This window comes from Scomber scombrus, chromosome 22 (assembly GCF_963691925.1).
Source record: "Scomber scombrus chromosome 22, fScoSco1.1, whole genome shotgun sequence".
Taxonomy (NCBI): Eukaryota; Metazoa; Chordata; class Actinopteri; order Scombriformes; family Scombridae; genus Scomber; species Scomber scombrus.
In genome coordinates this window covers 3,521,143-3,546,081 of record NC_084991.1, presented here as the reverse complement: position 1 = coordinate 3,546,081, position 24,939 = coordinate 3,521,143, and the positions used below count along the sequence as shown (strand labels likewise).

At 41.3% G+C, this 24,939-nt stretch overlaps 2 protein-coding genes across 2 annotated transcripts in view; one reads left to right on the top strand and one right to left on the bottom strand.

Annotated features, from left to right (window-relative positions):
- The window catches only part of mpped1 (metallophosphoesterase domain containing 1), a 76,955-nt gene extending 62,880 nt beyond the window's left edge, over positions 1-14,075 (top strand). The window contains exons 4-6 of the mRNA XM_062443951.1: positions 6,995-7,110; positions 10,256-10,369; positions 13,957-14,075. Of these exons, the coding sequence (XP_062299935.1) occupies positions 6,995-7,110; positions 10,256-10,369; positions 13,957-14,075 (349 nt within the window). The remainder of the gene's footprint in view (positions 1-6,994; positions 7,111-10,255; positions 10,370-13,956) is intronic.
- Positions 14,076-19,649: 5,574 nt separating this feature from the next.
- LOC134004802 (EF-hand calcium-binding domain-containing protein 6-like) overlaps positions 19,650-24,939 on the bottom strand; it is a 31,219-nt gene continuing 25,929 nt past the window's right edge. Inside the window, exons 29-33 of the mRNA XM_062444197.1 lie at positions 24,377-24,592; positions 22,332-22,515; positions 22,029-22,216; positions 20,300-20,449; positions 19,650-19,772 (exon numbers count right to left, since the gene is read on the bottom strand). Of these exons, the coding sequence (XP_062300181.1) occupies positions 19,650-19,772; positions 20,300-20,449; positions 22,029-22,216; positions 22,332-22,515; positions 24,377-24,592 (861 nt within the window). The remainder of the gene's footprint in view (positions 19,773-20,299; positions 20,450-22,028; positions 22,217-22,331; positions 22,516-24,376; positions 24,593-24,939) is intronic.

Sequence of the window (24,939 nt, the reverse complement as noted above, 5' to 3'; positions counted from 1 at the left end):
AAGCAGTGATGAAATCCTGGCTCCAAGCTGCACTCGACTGAACAATAGAGGCCGAGTCTCTTCCGAGGCGGACCGGTTAACAAAGGCTTCACAGGCAACCTCTGCCAGAGCAGGGAAGTCCCAGGAGGAACAGCAGCCTCCCTCCACACACTTTTAATTGAAACAGTTCCCTAATGAGGTTTCCTAATGAGGGGGGCAAGCAGGTCCTGTGATGTAAAAAGATACATGTTGGGCAAGAGGAGGCAGGAAGGTAACACACTTTGATAAACAGACAAGAGCACATTCACTAATACACACCTCCGCTCGTGTGCCGCGAGCCAAACACGACAGAAACACGGCTTCACCGACACGTGTGTAAGCAAAGCCCGGGCGCTCCACTCCCCCATCATGCCTCCCAGCCTGTTATTAGGGTCGTTAAGTCAGGAGTAGTTAATTAAATCTAGCAGAGGTGATCACGGTTGGGTGTTTTCACTGCGTCGGTGCATGTAGTGATTAGCACAGGGCCCGTTCTACACATGAAGCTGGACCTCGTTACAGTAATCCTCTTTAATTCTTATTTCATCCCCCCCCCCTTTTTTTCCCCATTCCCATAAACCACAGCACTTTTTGACCTCACGTCCATTTTTTCCCCCTCATCTCTTTTCTCTCTCTCTCTCTCTCTCTCTCTCTCTCTCTCTCTCTCTCTCTCTCTCTCTCTCTCTCTCTCTCTCTCTCTCTGTGTGTGTGTATGTGTGTGTGTGTGTACATGTGTTTGCTGGATTTTTTTCCTTCCTCCTATTTCTGGATAATATTTGAACATGATTGATATTCCTGCCAGTTCTGTAAAGCTGGTCACTGTAGTTTTTAGCAAGCAGTACCCAAACAGGAGGAAATGGTGCTTTTTTTCATCAGTGGATTAAAACACATTTGGTGTTCTAGTGAGTATTTCTGGCTGTGTGTGTGTGTGTGTGTGTGTGTGTGTGTGTGTGTGTGTGTGTGTGTGTGTGTGTGTGTGTGTGTGTGTGTGTGTGTGTGTGTGTGTGTGTGTGTGTGTGAACGCACAAACTTTAGTGTGTGCATTTGGAATTGGACCAATGTGGCTATGGATGTGTTCATATATTAATAGTTTTAGTTTTGCTTGTTTTTTACATTTGCAAACAATTAGAAATGTATATTGTCCCATAGCATTAAGAAAATGTAATCTTTGAAACTTTGCCGGAAAGGAACGGTCTTAAAATATGCTCAATTATCAATTAAAGCTGCATTAATCAATATGTTTATATTAACAACAGGTTGAATACCATATTGTCTCAAATATAAGGCAGCCACCACATTATAAGACCACCCCCTGTTTTCTTACATCTGTTTTTGGTCAAATACTTGTTGAATTTAACTTACAGTATAGTTAAATACTCACACACCTTCCTATTAGATCAAATAGATTTTCTCCAGCAGTTAGCATTTATACAACTGCCTGTTAGTTCTTTTGAGCTTCTAATCATCAGTGACCGTGATATTTGGAAACTTGACATGTTCTGATTGTGCAGCAGAGACGTTAGAATACACTTTGGACACTCAGCAGCCTAACAGCATTAAAACTATAATGCAACACTCTGTGTAGGCCAGTACTTTGTCCATTCAAAAAGAAGATGTGATGTTGACCTGTAATTGTTCACACCCTGAATATAAGACAAGCCCACTTTTTCACAAGACAAAAAAGCGTGTAATATGAAAGGGGTCTCTCACTGTGGTGAACCCTTACAGAATAATCTTCCAGCTCTGTTGTTCCTCTCAGCTCTACAAAGATTTTCAGTATCTTTTAGATCATTGTTTTGGTTTTACAACTTTATCGTTTTCTGAGTCTCACCACATTCTTCTAACCCAAAAACTCTGGTAAACCTAAAAAATAGAGAAAAATATTGAAAATATTGGACTAACATTCATCAGGTGGACTTCATATTAACAGTAATATTGCTTTGTGTAGACTTGGTGAGTGAATGATGTTTGCTAACATGTTAGCCATACTTAATAGGTAACAACATGTCATTGTTGTGGTTCCAGCTTGTTGTGCTGCCCTCAAGTGGCCAAAAATAGATTTTTTTTGTTGTTGCAGTTTTATACTTGCCACAAACACATTTTGTTCAGTACTCAAAAAGTCCTGAAGTAATGATCTCTGTCCTGCAGTACTTCCTCCTGACCTGCCTCCAAACTCTGCCTCTCACTCTCTTCCTCACTGGACCTCAGAATACCTTCACTGTTGATTTGCTTATCAAAAATTCCCTCTCAAACTCTGAAGGCAGCCTCTCACAGAGCAGCCCGCTCTCCTGGCAGCGGGTCGCTTTCCCCCCGCTAACGAGGAGAGCGAGGAGGGAAGAAATGAAGAAGGAGAGACAGGCAGAGGATGGAGTAATGTGTCAAGAAGAGGCAGAGCAGGAGGAACGGACAGAGATGGGATGAAGGTGAGAGATGAAGAAGAGAGAGAATGAGAGAAGGGGAAAGGAGGAGGCAGGCATGGGTGCTCCACAGCCCTCGGCAGAGACATTTAATGATTCATGGACTGACTCCAGTGATATCAGCGGGCCTCACACACACACACACACACACACACACACACACACACACACACACACACACACACACACAAACACAAACTGATGCATGTGAGCTCATATACGTAAGCAAAGTGCAGCGTATCTCTCGCCTAGTGTTAAATCCTTAAAAGCATTTTAGATTAAGTGTTTAATTTGACTTTTCCTCTTGTCCTTACGAGAGGTGAAGCCTGAAACTCTGAGCCTGTGAGTGTGTGTGTGTGTGTGTAATGAAAGTAATGGTTTGAACGCTGTTGTTTTCCTCCCAGTGTGCTCCCTGAAGATGTGTCTGGGGATTGAGCGCTCTAACACAAACATCTGTTTTTTCCCTTTTTTTTTTTTAAAGCCCATAACAAATAGAAGCCCACCACATTAACACAATCTTTAATATGCTCCACGCTTCGCCCGCTTCTCCTCCTCTAAGTTAACACAAATCACTTGTACCATTGTAATCCCTCACCTGATGAAAACATCATCATTCTGAAGCAGGGATATTATCCGTGGAATTACATTCAGTTAGTCTCGGGTTTGCTCGGCAAACACAGGAGTGCTTCTCTCTCAGAAAAGAAGCTGCGGTCAATTCCTCGCGACAGATAATCTCTTTTTAGTAACTGTGATGGAGACGCCTACGGTCGGCATGGAGACGTTTTGCTGGCACGGCGGACACCATGGAAGAGGTTGGCTGCAAAATGAGATACGCCTTCTCTTCCAGAGTGATTGATAGCACCAAATTAAAACAAGCTGGGCTACTTTATGAAGGATACTGTAATCCTCACATGACAACATGATTGACTTGATCATCAGGCTTTTTTAGGATTACAGGATGACAAATTTAAGGTAATGTTCTTTTTTCCCCCAAAAAAATGTGATATAGAGCCTCTTTAAAGAAAAAAAGTTTTTCATTTGAGGAAGAATGTTTTTAAGACGTCTTGACAGAGAATAAAAATGATAGACTGCTTTTACATGCAGGAACATACTGAAGTTTCTCCACCACCAAACACTTCATATTACAGTACAGTTCACATTTATCCCATTTGGACAAAAAACGTTGTGCTTTTCTTTTTTGCTACTTCCTGGCTGCAGTCATCAGTTACTTCCAGTCCACTATGAACATACTGCCAGTTGTCACACTTGTTTTCATTGTGTGGTATAACAGTTATAACAGTTACACTCTGCCTGACCACGGCTTCAATGCTCCAACAACCAGTGGAGTTTTCAGCTGCTATTCAACATGCTCTGAAATTCAAAGAACAACCAGAATTCACACTTTCATATAATCGTTTTAACTTCAACCTCAACATGTTCCTGCTCTGACAAACATTTACTTACTACAGAATTTTAGCTACTTGACTCAGATGCCTATTATAGGATGTTGGAGCATTGTTCATTTTGAATTAGCCCCCACACTCTTGAACTCTCTGCCCTCTTAACTCACACATGCTAAATCTTTATATTCTTTTAAAACTCTTCCTAAAACTTTTTTTGGACATATTTGAATTGTTCTATATAGTTTTACAACTTTGAATTGATTTCATTCTTTTACTGTTTTACTTTTGAGCATTTTATTAATTTATTCACCATGAACTATTACTTCTGTGCCTCTGTCTTTATCTGTCTTGTTTGGTTTTTATTTCTTCTGTAAGAAAAGTGCTATATAAATAAGGTTTATTATTATTATTATATCATTATTAATTTCAACACTGTTTCTAGAAAACTCTCTGATTGGTGCAAAGATAACACATGATACACACTAATATCTTGGCTAAGACAGAGACTTTAATAGTACACTGAGACTCATGCAGATCACACAGATGTTCCTTCATACTTAACCCAAAATAACCTGAATATGCAACATGTGCTTCATTTCCAGCTTGAGTCACACACTACTTAGTAAAAGTTTGGATGTGTATAACCAGGTTTTAAACATCATATCCTGAATTTGATCCAAACCAGGATTCAAGTCAAAATCCTGAAACCAGCCTGCAGATAATAAACTAACTGCTTTTCTCCAGCAAGCTCCAACTCTCACAATATGTTTTCAATAACTGAAAGGAGCTGCTGCTGCTTCCATGAAAGGCCATCAGTCTAAACAGTGACTGTGCTGTGATAAATAATAAATAAAGTGTACATGATTGTAGTGAATAAAACATGTCAAAGTACAATACGGTCCTGTAAGTTGACCTGAACTCCTCCATCATCACGTGTTCTTCTCTCCATCCTCATGAATCTTTCTCTTTGCTTTTGCCAGTGGCTCCGTTAGGATAACTATCCCTCCGCTCTTCAAGCTCTTCACCGTCTCCTCTTCCTCATCCCTCCATTCACACGCTGAGAGAGGAACGGGAGCATCCATCCCAGCAGCCGCCGAGCTCATTTCATTTTAATTGAGACGTCCATGTTAGTATGGACATGAATATTACATTTCACAGGTCCTATTAATATGCTGAGGCCGATCTAAATGTTTTAATATTCGCTGTGTAAATTATTGAAACTGTGTTCATAGGCAGCGGCGGATCTTTCGTCAGAAATGTTTAGTCTGTGATGTTTCGGGAAGAGATGGAATTTAAATGGCGTGCCGGTCCAGCTGAAATAGGACATGATTTCCCCTGATGCATTGCCACATGTGCTTGACCCCCCCCCCACCCCCTCCCTGCGCTGGTGACCCTAGAATCACCGTTTTTAGCTTTCTTAATTAGAGAAAGAGAGAAAGAAGGGTGAGACAGTCAGTGTGTGTGTGTGACAGGTATTTCCTTCCTACTTCCTATCTTCAGGCCTGTCTTTCTGTCTCCCCATCTGTCTGTGACGTCCCTGAGCGTGCACACACACACACACACACACACACACACACACACACACAAAATCCGGAAATTATTCTAAAAAAAATCCTCATCTGATGTTCCACTGAGCACAGACGCGTCGGGGAGCGTCTGCAGCGATAAAGTTGGCGTTTCGAGTGACTGCTCTCGGCAATTTAAAAAAAAAAGGGAGAAGAGCCGGTTGCATGGCAGTGGCGGACGTCGTCGCCTGCGGTTACACACACACACACACACACACACACACACACACACACACACACACACACACACACAGGAAGGAGCGCGTGTGGTGGAGGAAGATGGATCGGAGTACAGATTGTAAGTGACATGTTAATTTCTTCTCCGTCACTCACTGCCGAGGCGTCCGCTATCAAAGTAAAAGGGACACGAGCCCCAGCCATCAAGGCCCACCTCTCCTCCCTCTTCTTCTCCTTCTCTTCTTTTCTCATTTCTTCCCCCCCTTTTTCCCGTCCTCAAGTGCTCCAGAGCTGACTGTGATCAAGGAGATGTTTAATGTTTGATTCCCCCCTCCTCCTCCTCCTTCCTCCTTCTCCTCCTCCTCCTGGTGATGACTGCTCCTCATCAGGCCCTCAGGGGAAGCTCCTCAGCTGAAAGGTCAAACCACATGTTGAGTAGTAAAAGCAAAGAAGCTTGACAGCTGGTGTGAGGCAGAGAGGAGAGGAGTGAGAGGTCACGCTGAATGTTGGATCTTTGCTCTGTCTTTGGTTCTTACAGCTTTTTAAAAATCCTGGACTACAGGAAGTCACAGTCTGAAGAAAACAAAACACAACTGAGTGTTTTTAAGAACTTAAGGTTTGACAATAACACATAGAGCTGCAACTATTGATTCTTTTCATTATCAGTCATGATTCATGATCTAAAGTCTCACATTTGAGAAGAAAACCATCAAAAACAAACAAAAAAAGAACGATAAAGCAATCATGAAAACAGTCGCCGATCAATTATCTTTTTAAATTGACTAATCAATAACCAAACTGCTTCCAAAGTTCTCACTGGTCGTCTCTCACATGGACACACTCATCTTCCTCACATACCATCCTCTTCATCCACCATCCAGGCAACACTGACACATTTTGGAGCATCACGTCATTCAAATTAATCTCAGCGTTTAGTTTTTTTGTCGTTTTTATCACTCTCTGTCGCCTTGTGTGCTCTTCTCTTTTATTTTTGCTTTGCTTGTTTGCTGCTTTGTTTCATTTGTGTTTTTATTATTATCGTTATACGAGGATCATTGAGATTGTCATCAATATTATATTATATTATATTACATTTGTGCCTCCGAGTTTTTGTTTTGTTTTGAGATTGATTTTGTGATCATATTTCCAGTGTTTCATATTATCTGCAGTGTGCTGATGGTGAGGAATGCTATGCTGTAGTTAGGAGTGATGCAGGTTGTGTGATATGTTGTGCTCTATGGTTCTCATCAGTTACTGTTAATAAGCTGGAATATGACGATAGCAGAGGTTTTAATGTAAAGGATGACAGGCAGGAGACACCAAACGTCCTACATGATGATGTCTGTGCTTCTGGCTGAGTGTATTAACCAAACAACCGTCTCTCTCTCTCTCTGTGTGTGTGTGTGTGTGTCTGCAGGCAGCCCTGGTACTACGGCTGGGGCTTCAACCTGCCACGGGGTCAGGCTCTGCTGGACAAGTGGAACCAGATCCCTGATAACACAGACATCCTGGTCACACACTGCCCCCCACTGGGTGAGAGACACATTACAACACACACACGCACACATAAACACAGTGTATACTGTACATTTATATGAATGAGCAGACACACACACAGAGACATAAAGTTACATACACACTAAACATACATGCAAAGCTTGATATTTACATACATATACATACACACACTCTCTTAATACAACATGCATACAAGCTCAGTATGTGTACATGTGTAAGTATGCATTTGTTCACACACACACACACACACACACACACACACACACACACACACACACACACACACACACACACACACACAAAAACAAACAGAGTGTTGTGTTTCTATCACTTCAGAGAATATTCCATTAACTTTCATTTCCTTATACTAACCCTGACAATAACTATTGATATACATTATGGGGATTTGATTTTTGTCCCCAAGAGGCAAGAGAGTCTCCAAATATATACACACACAGAGACAATCAAACACGGTACTGGAATCAGTCTGTATAATATCCAACATGGTTTTTTCTCTTCTTAAGATGCTTAAAGCATCAGAGGGCATGACCTCATCAGTGGCAGCTATCATCCTACACATAATATGTGTAGGATGATAGCTGCCATACTGACACACACTCATGTACATATGCATAAAAAACACACAAACAGTATTCAGGTATGTGTGCATATCTACCTACAGCTTACACACACACACACACACACACACACACACACACACACACACACACACACACACACACACACACTTCAAACACACTATGAATGTTTATTTTCTTCTCAAATGAAAGACATCAGTGAAAGTGTCGCTGGTGAGTCATCATGGGTTTGATTGGATGAATAAAGGTTGAACATAATCAAAGCGGTGACTCACACAGTCGGGTCACACCTTCACTCTCTCTTTAGAGGAGATTATTAACCTTCTTACTGATCACCTTTCAGCTTCTACAAACACACACACACACACTCGTTACAAAAGTCTGAGCAAACACAGATGCCGGCGCACAAGCTGAATGGCATCCTGTAAACACTCCTCCGTCTCTCTCACACACACACACACACACACACACACACACACACACACACACACACACACACACACACAAGCAGACGGAGACTCCTGCCTACAAACACACACACAGTCCTCTCTCTCTCTCTCTCTCTCTCACACTCACACTCTCTCTCACACACACACACACACACACACTTTCACACCTCATCTCCCGCTGCAGCTGTGGTGTTCAGACGAGTGTGTGTGATTGATTTCTGTGTCTGCGTCTCGGCTGCAAACACACGGCCGTTTATTTTCCATTCAGCTTAGCCAAGTGTCTCCAGCTATCTGCTCGTAAGCCACCGGCATATGGAGCAGCTACAGCAGGCTACTAATGCATGAGACACACACACACACACACAGTCAGAGAAACACAAGGAAAAAGTGTCTTTTTAAAGCACCAGAAGCCAAGAGATGGAGAAGTGGACGACTGACGTGAAGGGAGATGCGCGAGCACTGCGGCAAAAAGCGTCATTTATGAGACTGGATAAAGCATCAGATCAGCAGCTAGAGAGAGAGAGAGAGAAATATGGCCTCTTTATCTGGCTGTGAGGACCAACTTAACGGCAGAGAGAAAGAGAGAAAGCGAGACCAAAGAGAAAAAAAGGAGGAAAAACAGGCTCGGCGCCCAAAGCAGCAGCTGCTTTGAAACAAGCGGCACATTAGAGCGAAATACCCCGAGACACAAAAAGCCCTCGTAACTTCTCACTTCACTTCCGCCGTCTCCCAAGGCTTGTAAAAGAACACACTAACAGTTTTAAGGCGTTTTATACCTTCACTCATACTAGAAGTGTGTGTGGGGTTTTTTTTTTTTTTTACAGGTTGATACATTTGGAGGACACAGAAGTTTAGACTGTATCACTTTACCAGTGTGACTGATTCACTGCCAGCTGAGACGATGGGAGTTTTTATGTGTGTGTTGAGTATGAGAGTCCATCAGTTTTATTACTCTGTTTGGTAGTAGAAACATTACAGTGTATAAACTATCTGAAAGTCATCCCTAAAGAGTCTTTCCTCCCTTTATTTCTTTCTTTTTGCCCTGCTGGAAGAAAACATGAGACTCTGCTGGTGTGTTAGCTTTCACAAGTCTACTTTGACTTGTCTTCATTGAGACTTGGCTTACATGAAAACTGACTGAATGAAGACTTGAGTTCACTTGAGATTTGATGGCAGAAAGTTAAAGAGACTTAGACTTACTGTTATAGGTTTGACACTTGACTGTAGACCTACAACATAAACCAGACATTAGCCTCTGGGGTCGGTACAGTCTGTACAATAATTCATCCTTTATCTTCAGAGCCTTCAGATCAGGAACAACTCCTAACAGTGAAAAAGTGTGAGAACCTCAGGAGGAGTAACAGAGGAGTTTTAGCTTCTAAGCAAACAGACTTTTAATGTTTCTCACTTCCTGTCCTCATTTGCTCCTTTGTTCTCTTCACTCTTTCTTTCATATTTACTTTTTCTGTGCGGGCTGAGCGACAGAAGGCGTGGAAGATGGAGGCAGGAGCTCCTCGCTCATTTTATTTCTGTGTCTTGATGCTTTTATTGACTCAGCATCAGCAGCATCCCTCCTCACAGAGCAGCCACTAAATCATGTACACTCCACGCTTCATCCTTGTCACACACAATGTACAGTCTGCATCTGTGTGTGGCTGTGATTGATCTTTATTTTCTATGGCTGCTTTCTAACAGCCTGTGTGTGTGTGTGTGTGTGTGTGTGTGTGTGTGTGTGTGTGCGCGCGCCATTAAACAAGGAGCCTGAAAATGAAGAGCTTTGTTTTAAAATGTGATATATGGCTTTTTGAAAGGAGAGGAAATGTATAACCTTTATTATAAATAAGCCAACACTTTCAAACAGCACACCACTGTCCATTAAACACATTACTGCACACCACTCTGCACAGTGTACTACAAGTTATCAGACTGATGTTCTGCTTTTCCTGGCAGCCATTGATTTTAGTTCTTTTTATTCGTAGGTGAGAAAAACTTTTAAAAGAATTAAAGTTTCATAGTCAATTTTTGCTTGTGGACTCAATACACCAAAATGCATTGCAGCTGCACATGACTTACCATCACTGTCACTGTGTGTGTGTGTGTGTGTGTGTGCAGGTTTCCTGGACTGGGTCCCGAAGAAGATGCAGCGTGTCGGGTGCATGGAGCTGCTCAACACTGTCCAGAGGAGAGTCCAGCCCAAATTACACGTGTTTGGACATATTCATGAAGGTGCGTGAAGACACACACACACACACTCTATGCTTCTATGTCCTGAGTTTTTAGGTCAGATATAAGATTCACATGGTGCTGGTTCAGGCTGCATTAGACCAGTCTGGTACTTGAGTCTGATTGGTCGTCTGTGTTTTGACTTGAACATGATCAGTGTCATTACTAACAGTCTTCAGGATGGACCAGATCCAGTTAGCTTCTTTTATGTCATATCTCAATATAGACATGTTGTTTTATGCCCACATTTCTGGAAAAATATCACATTTAAATAAAAATAGCTTTTATTTGTCAGAGTTGTAATCACAGTTTAAGTGGAAAACCAAAGACCTACACTGAGTGATGACATCATATCACAGCTGGTTCTCTGGACAGCTGGTTGAACAATATTAAACGAGCACTTTTAAAGGATAATTCTGCTGATTTTCTCTATTTTTTCATCACTGTCAAATAAAAGCTGATGCACAGAGCCAAACTAATAATGAACTCGTCATACTTACAAGTATTGTGTGTGTGTATATACAACTTGATATATCTTATTCCTCTGTGCTGTAGTCTAAAAACTATTAAAAACACATCAGTGATTCACACGGCTGCACAGGGTGACATGTTCCTTCTTCCCTGAAGAGAGTAGTTACCCAAGCTGTTTGTGTGTGACTCTCTGACGGGTTTTTAATAGTTTTTGGATAACAACACACAGGAATAAGATATACCAGACTTTAGATACACAACAATACTTGTTAGTAGGATGAGTTCATTGTTATTTGGCTCTGTGCATCAAATTTGTTGACACTAAGAAAATATGTAGAAAATCAGCAGCAGTATCCTTTAAGTTTTGATGGTCTCGGTCTTCACTTGGACTGTCTTTTCCTACACTCAATTTTAATAGGTTTGGCTACAGCCCTGGCCCGCGCACACACACACACACACACACTTAAAATATGATGCTTTCTACACAGGGACGCCATGTAGATCTACGCTCATTTTCCCTGTTTTTATTTACAGAATGGAGTTTGCGCGTTTTCTTCAGGCTCACAATCAATCTTAATGCCCTAAATTCACAGGATGTATTAGAATATTTAGCATCAAACTGATAAATGATGAGTACAGTGCAGCAAAGCAGAGACACATCTAAATTACAGCGTCTATGGCTGTTTGTCTTATTGTGTTCTGAATGCAGCAGGTTCAGTTTACACACAGATTGTACATTTTTTCTCACACGTCTTCTTCACACCTGAATCCTTCAGCTTACTCTGTCAGCTCAGGTCAAAAGCAGGGACACATGTTCTCATTCCCATGTAGCAGAAACGGGCTAAATTCAGTGTCATCGAGATCACAGTGTTATCTTTTCAATGAACTGAGTCATTTTAAGTGTAAATGCATTAAAACTGTGTGAACATTCTAATCCAGACATGTAACCTTAGAGAATATGGATCTACTGTACAATAGCTGCGTGAAGAAAATGATTAAAGTGTCTAATAGAGAAAAGCTGAGCTGCCACATTCTTATCAGCATTTCATCCAGGCCAGCGAGGGCACAGAGGCCCTCCCCCCGGACTGAGGAGAGAGCGTTTTTTTTCGGGGTTATCAGGTCAGCGCAGAGCCTCTGGAGCAGCGGTCCCCCATCAGAGAGAACCAGATTAGAAACTAGATCAGATTTTTTAGAAGAGGAGAAACAGGCTGAAAGCGGTTCGCTCCATTAATGTGAGGACTCAGAGAGACACAAATGAATCCTCGCCGTTTTTGTATTCATGTATTCCAATTCTAAAAGGGCTCGACACAGACGCCGCGAGCTCTGTTCCAAGAGACGCTGAAAGTGACACCTACACTTAAAAAATCACTGATAGAGCAAAGCTAAATTGTACTACTTTTTGAGAGACGGTTGTTAACTTATGCTTGACAAAATGGTAACACTTACATCTGCCATTTGGCGAGCGCGCCGATCCAAAGTGGCTTTGAAGCAGGGGGTTTTTAGCTGCGGTGTCACACTCATGCATACATTTGCTTAAACTGTATTCTCCATTTTATTTTAGAAATGATGAAGATTTATTCCTCTAGCGTTGATATGAAACACTTCTTCCTCTGCTGCTGCACTTGTGACAGATTACCTCTTTGTTAATTGTGGGACTATTTTGTCCTCGTCCATTGTCAGTAACAGAGTGAGCAGCCCCTCTTTCATTTCACTCTATCATGTATTGAGGAACATTTTATAAGGATTTGCTCTTTTGGACACAATAAATAACTTATAGTCTTTACATTTTACTGCTGAAGTAAAGACTAGCACGAGTAAAATGTAGTTAATGTGGTTGATGACTGCCGCTGCTTCACAGGAAACTGCATCTAAACATTGATCTAAAGCAGGTGTAAAATCTGCAGCTCTGCTTTATCAGACACACACACACATGGAGAGACACTACAGTAAAAAGTCATCTACATTTCCAAAACAAGCTGATCAAGTCAGAACAGAAAGGAGTGCATCATATCTGTGATGTGTGTGAGCTGCCCAGTAACCCAAAGACCTACATCTATATTTCATGATTTTATTACACGGCTCATGATTTCTGTCCAGATGCCAGCGCTCACTGACAGTGCAGGAAGTGATGCGGTGATGAGGAAAGTAAAGAGGGCAGCGTCATGGATATGAAATGAATGTTTATTCATCTTTAATGTTTTCTATAAACATAACCAAGTGTTTTAGTTGTTTGAGAGTAAACTGATGTATCACACTGTCACACTCATGATGGACACTTTAACAATGACATTTCAGTTTTCACCTTTTTTTTTTTAACAATCCACAGCGTCCTTATTAAAGCCTGGTACATGCATTACCCACAATGCAACATGACTTAATTCACATGACTGTACAGATTTGGGTGTGCTATGCTAGCAGTGATAGTAGTAGTAGCAGAAATTAGTTATTTCTAACTCTGCACCCACAGAATTGTATCTCTCTTGTCTTCAATCCCAACTGGTGCTGACTCAAGTGACATCATGATGTCAGTGACATCATGATGCAATTTATCAGATTACACACAGCTCCCTCTGCACACACACTTATTACATCAGGATTGTCCAAATTATTCCATAAAGGTTCATATGGCTGCAGGTTTTTATTCCAACCAATCAGGAGCACACCAGGCTTCACTCAATTAATCAACTGATCTCAGACAGCTGATTGGTTGGAACAAAAACCTGCAGACACACAACCTTTTATAGAATAGTTAGGACATGCCTGTGCTAAACTATACTACTTTTTACACATATGCAGTAGTACTCCAACACCTGGAAACACAATGATTTGTAACATTGGTGTAGTTCTCCCTTAACCCTAACTCTACCTTACTGTAACAAGGTGGTGTGGCCTAACTAACTATACCATAACAATAGTGAATTTGATATAACCGCATTCCTTTTTACAAGTTTAATCGTATCATACATGCATAGATATTATATAACACCAGAAAAGAAATATAAAACGTTAGAATTTGGCACAACAAGTCACATCACTGAATCCATGATTGTTCAGAGTCATCCAACAACACACTGGGTTTCCTCTCTGAGAGTCTTATGGTGACTGTGTCTGATCTTCAGGTTACGGCATGATGACCGACGGCACCACGACATTCGTCAACGCCTCGGCCTGCACCGTCAACTTCCTGCCCATGAACGCGCCCATCGTCTTTGACCTGCCCAACCCCCGGACCACATGACTAGAGGAGGCAGGCCCCAAATCCTCAACCACCAATCAGGAGAAAGGAGCCAAGAAAGGTAGGTGAGGTCGGCGGGCAGGAAACGGACCAGTTTGTGTAAATAAAGCGGACGCGGCGGGTCTTTGAGCGTGTGGAGCGAAATAACCGACGGACACACTCTGCTGCTGCCTCTCTCTGCTGTCTGTTACTATTTTACATTTCTTCATCCTGACATTGAATCTAAACGCACACTAACAGACGAGCGGAGAGACGCTTTCTCATGCAGACACAGAGACATTTGTGTGTCCTCTTTTCCTCCACTGACAATCTGATGTGTCTCTCCGAAAGACACCTCCACGTCCCTGCTGACCTTTTTCCCTTCATCACACGGAAACATCCGGACTAACCCTGAAACAAGCAGACACCTCGTCTACAGGACACTTTCAGTCTAGCCGGAACATTTGCCAGGAGGATCTTCACACGACTTTTCTTCCTCTTCCTACATTTAAACATTCAAACATTCATTTCCCCCTCTGTTTCTACCAGCCTCCTGTTTCTCTCCCCTCCTCAGGCCTGCAGTACGCTGGAGTGTGTTTTCACACCCGCGCATGTAAGTGTGTGAGCGTATGAATGTGAGATCAAAGCGAGCGTGTGAGGGCAGCGAGAGGTCTCCGCCACGGGCTGCGTGAGAGTCGGAGTGTCAAACATGTTGACACCGCTCCCCTGGGCCTCATTACAGCCCTCAGTAAGCCTCTTAACCGTCCGAGGAGAGGACAGAGGAAACCACACGCAGCACTCCAGCTTCTTTTTTTTTTTTCCCCTCCTACCATGTAGCAACATCCTTTCTTCCCTCTCTTTCTCTCCATCCTCACCCTTCATGCTGTGAAAGACTAGCGCAGCTTTGTTAGCTATGACTGAGAGGTGGGGATCTCTGGACTGAGACAGGACAGCAGGTAATAATGTAAAGGTGCTACATGCTAACTTGACTTGTGAACAGCGGCGGTTGCTTCACAGATACTCCCTGGTGTATGTCGGTGGGGAGAGATGGAACCTTTTTATGCTTTTTTGCAGGAAGCGCCATGCTGTAACTACATGTACTGTAACTGCTCTATGTAAATGTTCTCTTGTCCATGTAAAGAAAAAGAAACTTGAAGTTTTTTCTCAAAGATTTCCAAGTTGTTGCTCTGCTTTTCAACACAAAAAAAAAAAAGTTAAATATTTGTGTCCAGAAGTGTGTGGTTGTTACATTTCATTTGGTCTATTTCTTGGTAATGTAAATGCTTATTATGGTAGTTTCCTCTCTGTGAAGCTTATCAGCCACATTTTGGTGATTATTAACTCTTTCATGTCTGTGTTTAAAAAGAAAAAAAAAAGAGAGATTTAATTTTTGTTTCTTTGTTCTATTTTGTGAAGAAGGCCGTTACCAGCGAGAGTCTGAATGTACCGAGCATAACAAGACCACGTCACACTTTGATCTCCCTGCTCTCAGACATTATGTATGAACGTTCCCTAGAGGCTGCAGTGACTCCAGCTTCTTCAGCACATCAGCATGCAGTGTGTGTGTGTTCTGATGTCTTAATGTTTCCTAACAGGCTGAGGAGGAAAAGAGAAGCAGAGCTGCTCACTGAGAGTCACGTCTGAGCTGCACATTAGACTAAAGCTACAATCTGAGTTTAAGGCACTGAAACTGAACATATTTACTTCTTCATCAGGCAGGTTTAGAGTTAGGATTAAGTTTAGAATCAAGGTTAAGTGTAGAGAATAGACAACAGGCAGCACAGCTTATAGAAACACAATCAAATAAAACATCAGGAACAGCGATGGGAATAACTCCAAGACTTTATGCTTCTATCCCTGAAAGTCTATTTTATAATATTGATAAACTGAAAATAGAGAAATTCACCAATTTGACAATACACATATTTGATGCTTAATTTGTACATTTGTTGAGTTGAGGAGGAAAATAAAGGAATACTTCAAAACCACAGTCTAAGATTAAAACTAAACAAGAGGGGCATCTACCTAAACTATGCAACGATAAACAGAACTACTATAAAAGCAAGTTTATTGTTGCATCTGGTGTGACAATCAAGCTTAGAGTATTAATCCTATATTAACAGTGGGTGGACTCAACCTTCTAAACCATAGTTTAAAGTTTTAGTTTAACTTTAGTTCAGGAATTTCAATTCAACTGTCTAAACTACAGCCTGGATTCTTGGGTTAAAATAATCAGTCATGCAATCATAGTGATAAAAATGAAGTAAATTAACTCGTAAACTCACTTTTCAACAATCAGTTATTTTTCCTATTGTCTTCAAAACTTGGCACATATGCAGCCCTCCTGTAACTGTGCTTATCTGTGCTGCTAACAGTGATTCTATGAGATCTAGTTTGTTAAACTGACTCAGTGCAGTTCCACAGAGTGGCTGTAATGTAAGTCTAGTTGGCACAGCTCTCAGCAGGTAGCCAGATGGAAGCATCAGTAAAACCCAGACAACATTTTTTTTTTTTTTTTTTAGATATGCAAAGCAGGTAATTCATCTTTAGATTAAGATTTTCTTTTGGCAAACGAGGAAAATAAACAACCCACAAAAACCTGACTGAGTGCAGCTGTCTGCTGTAACTCAGAACTGTGGTGGCATTCAAAATAAAAGTATTCAAATGTTACTTATGTGGCTAGCACAAATAAAGTCATTCAATATAAAACAGGTTTAAAACAAATAGTCATACTCCACTGCACCAAATTAGTTTACTTAACCAAATTCTCTCATTTATTTTGATATTTTTGATGGCTGATAAACTGTCAATTAATCTCATTATTTCCTGCTAATGTTTCATATTAAAAGTATGCCTAAAAAAGAGGACTGGATTGTACTCTTTGAGCCACTAGAAGGTGTTTGAGAATTTACAGTTTCTCTGTTAAAATGCTGCCACAATATATCCTAATGATTTAAACAGGAGGTGGAGGTAGCCAATGAAAGCTCCATACTAGCACAATGTAGGACGCGTGTGGCTGTATGAGTGTATTTAATACTTTAAGTAAAGGGAGTTCTCAGCCTCTGCATTTGAAACAAACTTAATTAGCATCTCCGAAGGAAAAAAAAAGTTCAGAGAAAGGAAATAAAGGGAACTATTAAAACCAAAAAAAAAAAGATGGGAGGAACTTTCATCTGTTAAGTTTGATGAAAAGCAGCGTGTTTAGTGTGACTCTCCAGTTCCAGTCCTCATTTAGACGTCTCTCACTTTGATGCTCTTCTGCTTCAGTAGCTGTTTTATGTGTTTCCTGTTTCTTTCCAAGACTTAAAAAAAAAAAAAAAAGTGCTGTACTATTTCTTGATTTCTTTCTTGAGGCATGCTTAAAAAGGAGTTAATGACTTCTAACTCAGACAATCTGTATATGAAGAGTTTTGTTCCAAAATGAGATATTAACCATTTAAAAGAAAATGTAGAAAAAGGGAGGCAGAATGATTGACAGCTGAAAGATGAAAGCAGACTGTTGGTACTTTTTAAAAGAATACTGAGTAACTTTATCTGTCTGGATCATCTATTTTTGATTCACTTCAGCTCTTTTTTTTTTGTTTTTTTTTAAATGGATGTATAGCATTTTGAAATAAAAGTGTTCATATGGTATCGTATTTTGCCATTGTTGTTGGGGACTTTTTTTTTTTTTTAAACTGTAAAAACAGAAAATAAAAAAACCTCAACAGCTGCAAAGCAATGTGCGTGTGTTGCCCCTGGAGACAACTCTAACATGTAAAGTACCTCTTTCTTAAAAACCCCGTAAGAGATTATTCACCAATTGAATAAAAAGCTTATCTGTGACAGGTGGATCATGTTTCCTTATTCCCATCATCGCTCTTCTCTTTTGTCTGTCCTCTCCTTTATTTCTAGAAAAAAAGAGAAAAAATTAGAGGCGATGAGGAAACTTTTTTTTTCTCCCCTCCGTCCTGGTTCTTCTCTTTTGTTCCGATCAAAGGTATCTGTGTCTCGTATCAATTATAGAGCCCAGAGCACAGAGTTAATTTCCAGTAGCTAAACCCTCTCCGCTCCGTCTCTGTCTCCCATTTTGTTCCGCAGGTCTTCCACACCTCTGCACATTCTAATGAGAACCCTCGTTCAAATAATTACATTAGTAATCCCGGGGGAGAGCGGGTAATTTATTCGCAGGCTGCTTTTTTTTACTTTGCCATTAATACAACTAGCTTTCATATACTCTTGTCTTCCTGCAGCTCGCTCTCTCTCTCTCTCTCTCTCTCTCTCTCCCTCCTTCTGCTTCTCCAAACCACAATACTGAGCTCTTTCTCTCACTTCTGATCGTTTCTTTTTCATTTCCATCTGCTAGTCGTTCTCTTAGCCTCCTCAGATAATGATTCCAAGCTCTCTCTCTCTTTCTCTCTCTCTCTCTCTCTCTCTCTCTCTCTCTCTCTCTATATCTTTCTGTGGTGGCAATTCCTTTCCAGTGAATGACAGGCATCCTCTCTATCTCTCTGTCATCTATCTCACTTCACACCTCCCATCTGAACAAAAAGATGCCTCCGTGCTTCTGGGCGTCTGCGTTCATTAAGAAGACACTTTATTTGACTGGCTTTGGAACACAAATCAGTGTCAAATAGCCAGGCAGCAGTTAGAGGCTGGAATAATACGGAGGGAACAATCATTTATCAATCTCTGCTTGTTAATCTTTATTTTTCCATGTTTCTCTGTTCACTTCCTTTGATGGATCTATTTGTCATATCACAGATCACATTTGGAATTATTAACTCTTGCAGCCAGTTCCAGAGCAAAACTGACTTATCCCTTCATAAATGTGGGATCATTTAATCCTGTCTAAATGGATTTAAAGATGTTCATAGGCCAGATTTTCTGCGCATCATTGTATACAAAGAAGTTCAAACATTCAACAGTAGAAACAAGAAAAAAAACAGTTTTGAATGGAAGGAGACTTTAGGAATATGCACCATATTATTTACTGATGAAAGTATTTCTTTCTACAACAAGCTTTAAGGCTCTGAAACATTTAGTGGTTTTCAGTAACAGGATCATACATGAACACACTATCACTGGATCACTGGCTCTTTCAGTGTTTTTATTTTTCCATTTAACCCTTACATACTGTTCAGGGTCAAATTTGACACATTTTTACATTTGAAAACTTTTTTTTTTTTTTTTTTAAACAAAAACAACACCCTAACCCATTTTTATTTTTGTGTAGCTGATACACATTTTGTATATGCAAATGTCCAAATTTGACCCTTTGTTTGATGTTCCCCTGGACCATAATATAGTGATTGTTTTCCCATAAATAAACACTGTTTGCTCTCTGACAGCTTCATTAAGGATTCATCTAATTCATTTATTCATAACTAATGTGGAATTTATGAATGTGAATTGGTGTAGAGACTAATTATGAGTCAGAATATGAACAGTATGGAAGAGTTAACTTGCTTACTTAGTCATGAATGTTTAATGTGTAATCTGCAGTTAATAATCAGATTACCACATTAGTAGTAGTCACATAGTAAACCTGGGTTCTCTGAAGCTCCTGAGGATCTGGGCCCTGCTTTTCCAGGTTGGTCAGCCAGCTGATGTAGAAGGTCAGTGCAGGAAGGCCCACAGGAAGTGATTGTAGCAGATTTCCCCTGCAGTGTTAGCATCGTAATAAGAGCTGAGGTGGAAGAACTCCTCTTCTGACAGACTCACACTGAACTGGAGCAGCACCTGCAGGGCAACAACAGGAAAAGTTGGCTTCTGAGTGTGTGTGTGTGTGTGTGTGTCCTCATGTATTATGTGGGGGGGTTTAGGAGATGTCATCCTTAACCAGATTGCTAATTGTTTCTATCGATTAGCTCAGGAAGCCTTGTCTTCACTAAATTGTACATGAGATAAATGGCAGGGACAATGAAACACGAGTGTCAGCTGCTGTTCTCCTGGGCCAAAATGTCAGTGTGGTCTTGTTTCAACCTTGAGCATAATTGAACAATTAAAATTACTGATTGGCTGTCAAGTGAACAGGTGTGTGTGTGTGTGTGTATCTTTGCAAGCTTGCACACTGCAGATTTATGGATTTCCAGTCACCCTCCATCATTCTCCCTCCAGACGTTTTGATAGGAGAGACAAAAGTGGAGCTCAAACCGTTCTATCAATAATTCATGAAGCTCCAGTTTATCTTGGAGTGTTTGACGTCGCTCACACCCAGCAGAGCAGGTGGAGCTCTGCAGGGTGGAGTGTTGCAGCTGTGGACTCACCTTCCTGAAGTCCTGCACGGAGACGTTTCCTGTGCGGGTGCGGTCGGACGTCAGGAAGCTGCGTCTGATGGAAGTCCAGGACGAGCGAACCGCCTCGTAGATCCTCAGCATGACCTCCACGCAGTCCTTACTCAGGACGCCATGGATCATCTGAACCGGACCATGCGGGATCCAGGTGGACCAGAGGAAACACAAACAGTGAAGCATGAACACACAGAGGTGAGAGCCTCCACATTGTCTAATAATTCACTTCAGAACAAGTTGAGACTCGGAACAAAGTGCTTTTTGTTCTGTTATCAGACGTTTAGCCTGTAAACTCGTGTACAGACACACCATCGAGTCAGATAAGATGCAGGGGGGGGGTCTCTGCAATTTTCCACAGATGGTGGGTTCAGTTGAAACAATGCGCGTCTTTGTGATTCCAAAGTAACTTTGGAAGGTTGCAGCTCGCAGGTTGCCAGATTAGGCCCTCACCCACACGCTCTACTGAAGCTTGGGGCTTGGCTTCGTCGCTCAGCGGGGGGGGTCCTTTAAGAACGTGCCCACCCGCGTGTCATTGTTTAAAGCTTCGTATACACCTCACCATGCCAACACAGCGCCGCGAACCGCCACGCTCGCCCAAATTTTCCTGTCATGGGAGGCGAATAGTGGAGAGCCTGAGGGTGGGAGGTCCCTGCTGAGTTTACACAATCTGGCAACCTGCCGTCGCCCATTACATTCCCGCCCCCTCACACTCCAGACCCCCCCCACCCCCAAAAACACTTTACTGTAAACTCAAACTTGCAGCCAATAAAAGTCCAATAGATCAGACGTTAAACAGAGGAGCTGTGATAGTGAGTGTTTACTGACTGGATATATGAGCAAAGCTATAATGGTTAACACCAACATGTGTGCTAATTTACTGTTATTTGGTAGCACTTCATAATGAGTCACTCTTTACAAAGGGCTTATATGTTGTAACTAATGGCTTAATGGTTAGTTAATATTCATTGTTCAGTAATAGCTCAGTTTAACCTGGAGTTTTCCATAACATGATCCTTTGAGAACTTGTAGAGTAGGGTGGATTCTGTCTTGCAAGCCCCCCCCCCCACCAGTACCTGGAGCCTGATTTAGTACCACGACCTGAAGGGTGTGCCGAAATTTAGCTCCCAGAACTTGGCTCCAAAGTGAGCGGAGGACAGGAAACAGAAGCAGAACTCAGGACGGTCATGGGTCAGTGAGCTCTCATGGAACGTGAAGCTGTAATACTTTATAAATCAGTTATGATCCATTTATAAGATCAACAGATTGTGAAAAATGTCTCTGGCTGTCAAGAGTTTCTCACTTTTGATAAATCATCAAGTCAACAACTGATTAAACAATGGAAGCCAGGAGTTGTGAATGTTAATAAGTCATTAATAAAAAGCTAATGACTGCCTAATGCATCTTTCCCTTTCACATTACAGGCTGTTGAATGAGTCAAAGTTGAACTGTTATTGAAAAAAAATAACATCATTTTTTATCTTTGGGCTTTGTGAGGATATGATGTCATTCTAGGTCTAAAGAGGAGTTCAAGTGAAGTCATTGGTGTTAAAGTCAAGTTGAGTTCAAAGTGTTTTTGAAAGGATTCAGGTTTGACTTGAATCACAAATCTTTATTATAAATATGTCTGCTGGCACATGGATTTGACTCATTGCCTGTGAGAGCTAGTTTAATACACACACTGAATTGTAGAACAGTTCATTTTTACCGGTGTAACAGGAAGAGGAAGTTTACAACGATCAAACGTCCTCCTGGTCTCTGCTGGTCTGAGGTTGAGGAGGAAGTGACGAAGGAAGTTGTGATATGAAACAGCACCTGCATTCATGATGTTCAACTTCACAGCCAGACGCTCAAACTGCACCTGACTCACATTTATATTGAGAGACTGGAGGATCTCTGCAACGCACACATACATACACACACACACACACACACAGAGTCAGAGCTGTTAGCATGTGGTCTACATGATGAAGAAGAAGGAACAGCTCAGTGTGTTGAGTTAGCAGCTCACCCAGGAAGGACACAGCACTGATGTGTCCCTCTTGCTGAGGATCTTTCTGGCTGCAGTTCTTGTGGATGTCCTTCCAGCAGCGCTGCACCGCCCCACGCAGCCTCCTCTCTGTGATGCCCGGCAGGCTTCCTGTTCCAGGCCTCCCCGCTGAGGGACGATGCTGGGAGCTACACTGGGAGGCAGACTGGGAGAGAAACGAGGAGGGTCAGGAGAGAGCAGCACAGCTACTATAAAGAAACGTGTGATCTCAGGTTGTTAAAGGGCAGTGTAGAGAAAGCAGCTGATTCTAACCCTGGAGTGCAGTTTATGATTTACATATATTGGCCACCACACTCCTTATTAACTCGGGTTCTAAGCTGAAAATGTGCTTTGTGTTATATCTGCAGCCTCAAAACATCAGCCCAGAATTTTAAATGAGTTCTTCAGACAAGATTAAACATGTCAGCTCATGACATCATCCTTCAAACAGGCTGACACTTCTACAAACAGTCAGTCTGACCTGTTTTAATGAGCGTGTCTTATTGTTTTACTGTTATTGTGTGTTCTTCTCTTTAATCTGTGATATCTATATGAATCTGTTTCAGTGACAGTGAGTCTGCTGTGCTCTGTCTGTCTTTCCTATGATGGACAATAAAGATTTGCTACAAAATAGACAGTGGATGCACTCATGGTTCCATGTATACATCTGCACGTTCATAAATCCTGTGTTGCATCAATCATTTGTATAATTTGAGTTAAACCTCACACCTCACGGGATTGTAACTGGTCGTTGCTCTTGAATTGTAGGTAACAGAATATATGCTGGCTGTTCAATGAATGTCAAATATCTCCTAAACTAATCAGCTGCTAAACAAACCTGAGGTGAGAAATAGTCCAGTAGGTTACACATATGATAAAATAACTGTACATGTACATAAACACAGACTGTGTGTAGAATAGTATTTGCCTCTGTGTCTGTGTGCATTCATGATTTGGAGATTTAAACCTTGAGGTGAGCGCACATCTTTCCAACCAAGTTGAAACATTTTCAACTTGCATGGACACATTCATTTTGTGCTGCACTGAGTTCATCTGCAGTGGTGGAAGACTTATTGAGATCTTTTACTTGAGTAAATGTAGCTACACCACAGCATTAGAAATCTTACATAAGCATTGGCTGTAAAATATATGTAAAGTACTCATTATGCAAAGGGATTCACTCATTGTTATATGTACAGTACAGATGTACAGAAGCTGTAAACTGTTCATCACTCCTGGAATTTTTCATGTTTAATTATCTTACAACATTTTGACTAACAGTATAAGAACACATTACCTGTTTAACATGTAAAATCTGTTTCACTGTTTAAATGTTAAATGTGGCACCAGTGGCCCCCTAAAAAATGAAATTTCATCCCTACAGTACTTTGTTGATCTGAAAGCTAATTAGTAACTATAGCTTTGAAATAAATGTATTGGAGTAAAAAGTACAATATTTCCTTCTGGAATGTAGAGGAGTGGAAGTATGAAGAGGCATAAGAGCCTGGTTCTCCCTGACGTTTCTTCCTATAGGTTAGTTTTTCCTTGCCACTGTCACCAAGTGCTACTCATGGAGGAATGTTGAGTCTCTTTAAATTAAATTAAAGAGTACAGTCTAGATCTTTTCTATGTGTAAAGTGCCTTGAGATGACTTTTGTTGTGATTTGGCGTTATATTAATAAAGATTTTCTTGATTGATAAAAAACCTCAAAAATGTACTTGAGTGCAAGACATGTCTGAAAGCTGGAGAATCACGTTCTTATTTGTATCAGTCACATACTGCAGAGTTCTGATTGGTTGGACACAGGCTCAGTACATTTCAATGGTATATCTTTTCCAGACTTGTTGTGGTGCAAACTGAGTGAAGCTGCTAGTTTAAACTGCAGCATTCAGCTAAACATGAATTAAATCATGTTTTGTCAGCAGCTCAAATTAAACTCAGTTGATTCATTGCTGAGATATTTGGAAGTTTTATATAAAATTTCACTAGTGTTTTTAATCTACAGTATTTATATAATGAGCTGTACCTTAGAGCGATGCAGAGTGGCACCTGCAGTGTTTGGGTAATGATATTGTGTTGAGGCTGTTTCTGGGGGCTCGGGGGAAGGAGGCGGGACGCTGTTGATGGGACTTTGTGCTTCCGTGTGGGCGGTCCTGCCCAGTGCACCAAAACGCTTCAGAAACTCTCTGAACTGCAGCTTCCCCTGCTCCTTCACGGCCATCTGACTCCACACACACTCAAACTAAGCAAAAAAAGAAAAAAAAAGCACACATGCAAATAATCATCCTCACTGAGGGGGGGACTGATACCCCCAAAGCAAGTTGCACACAACACGTAAATTGGCTTTCCAGACGACTACTCTCTCACGCAGTCAGTAATTATCAGCAAAGATAAATTAGATTTTGATTAGAATAATTAAAGAAAACATATCAGACTAAAAAAAGAACCGAACTGGCAAATGTAGCAAAAATGTAGATTCATCTTCTCATTTGTAAGCATGGACTGATGCCAGTGTGTGTTGTTTCAGCTTGAAAGCACAAGCAGAGATGTTGGAAATGTGCTTGTTGTCTTCAATGTCTCCACTTGGGA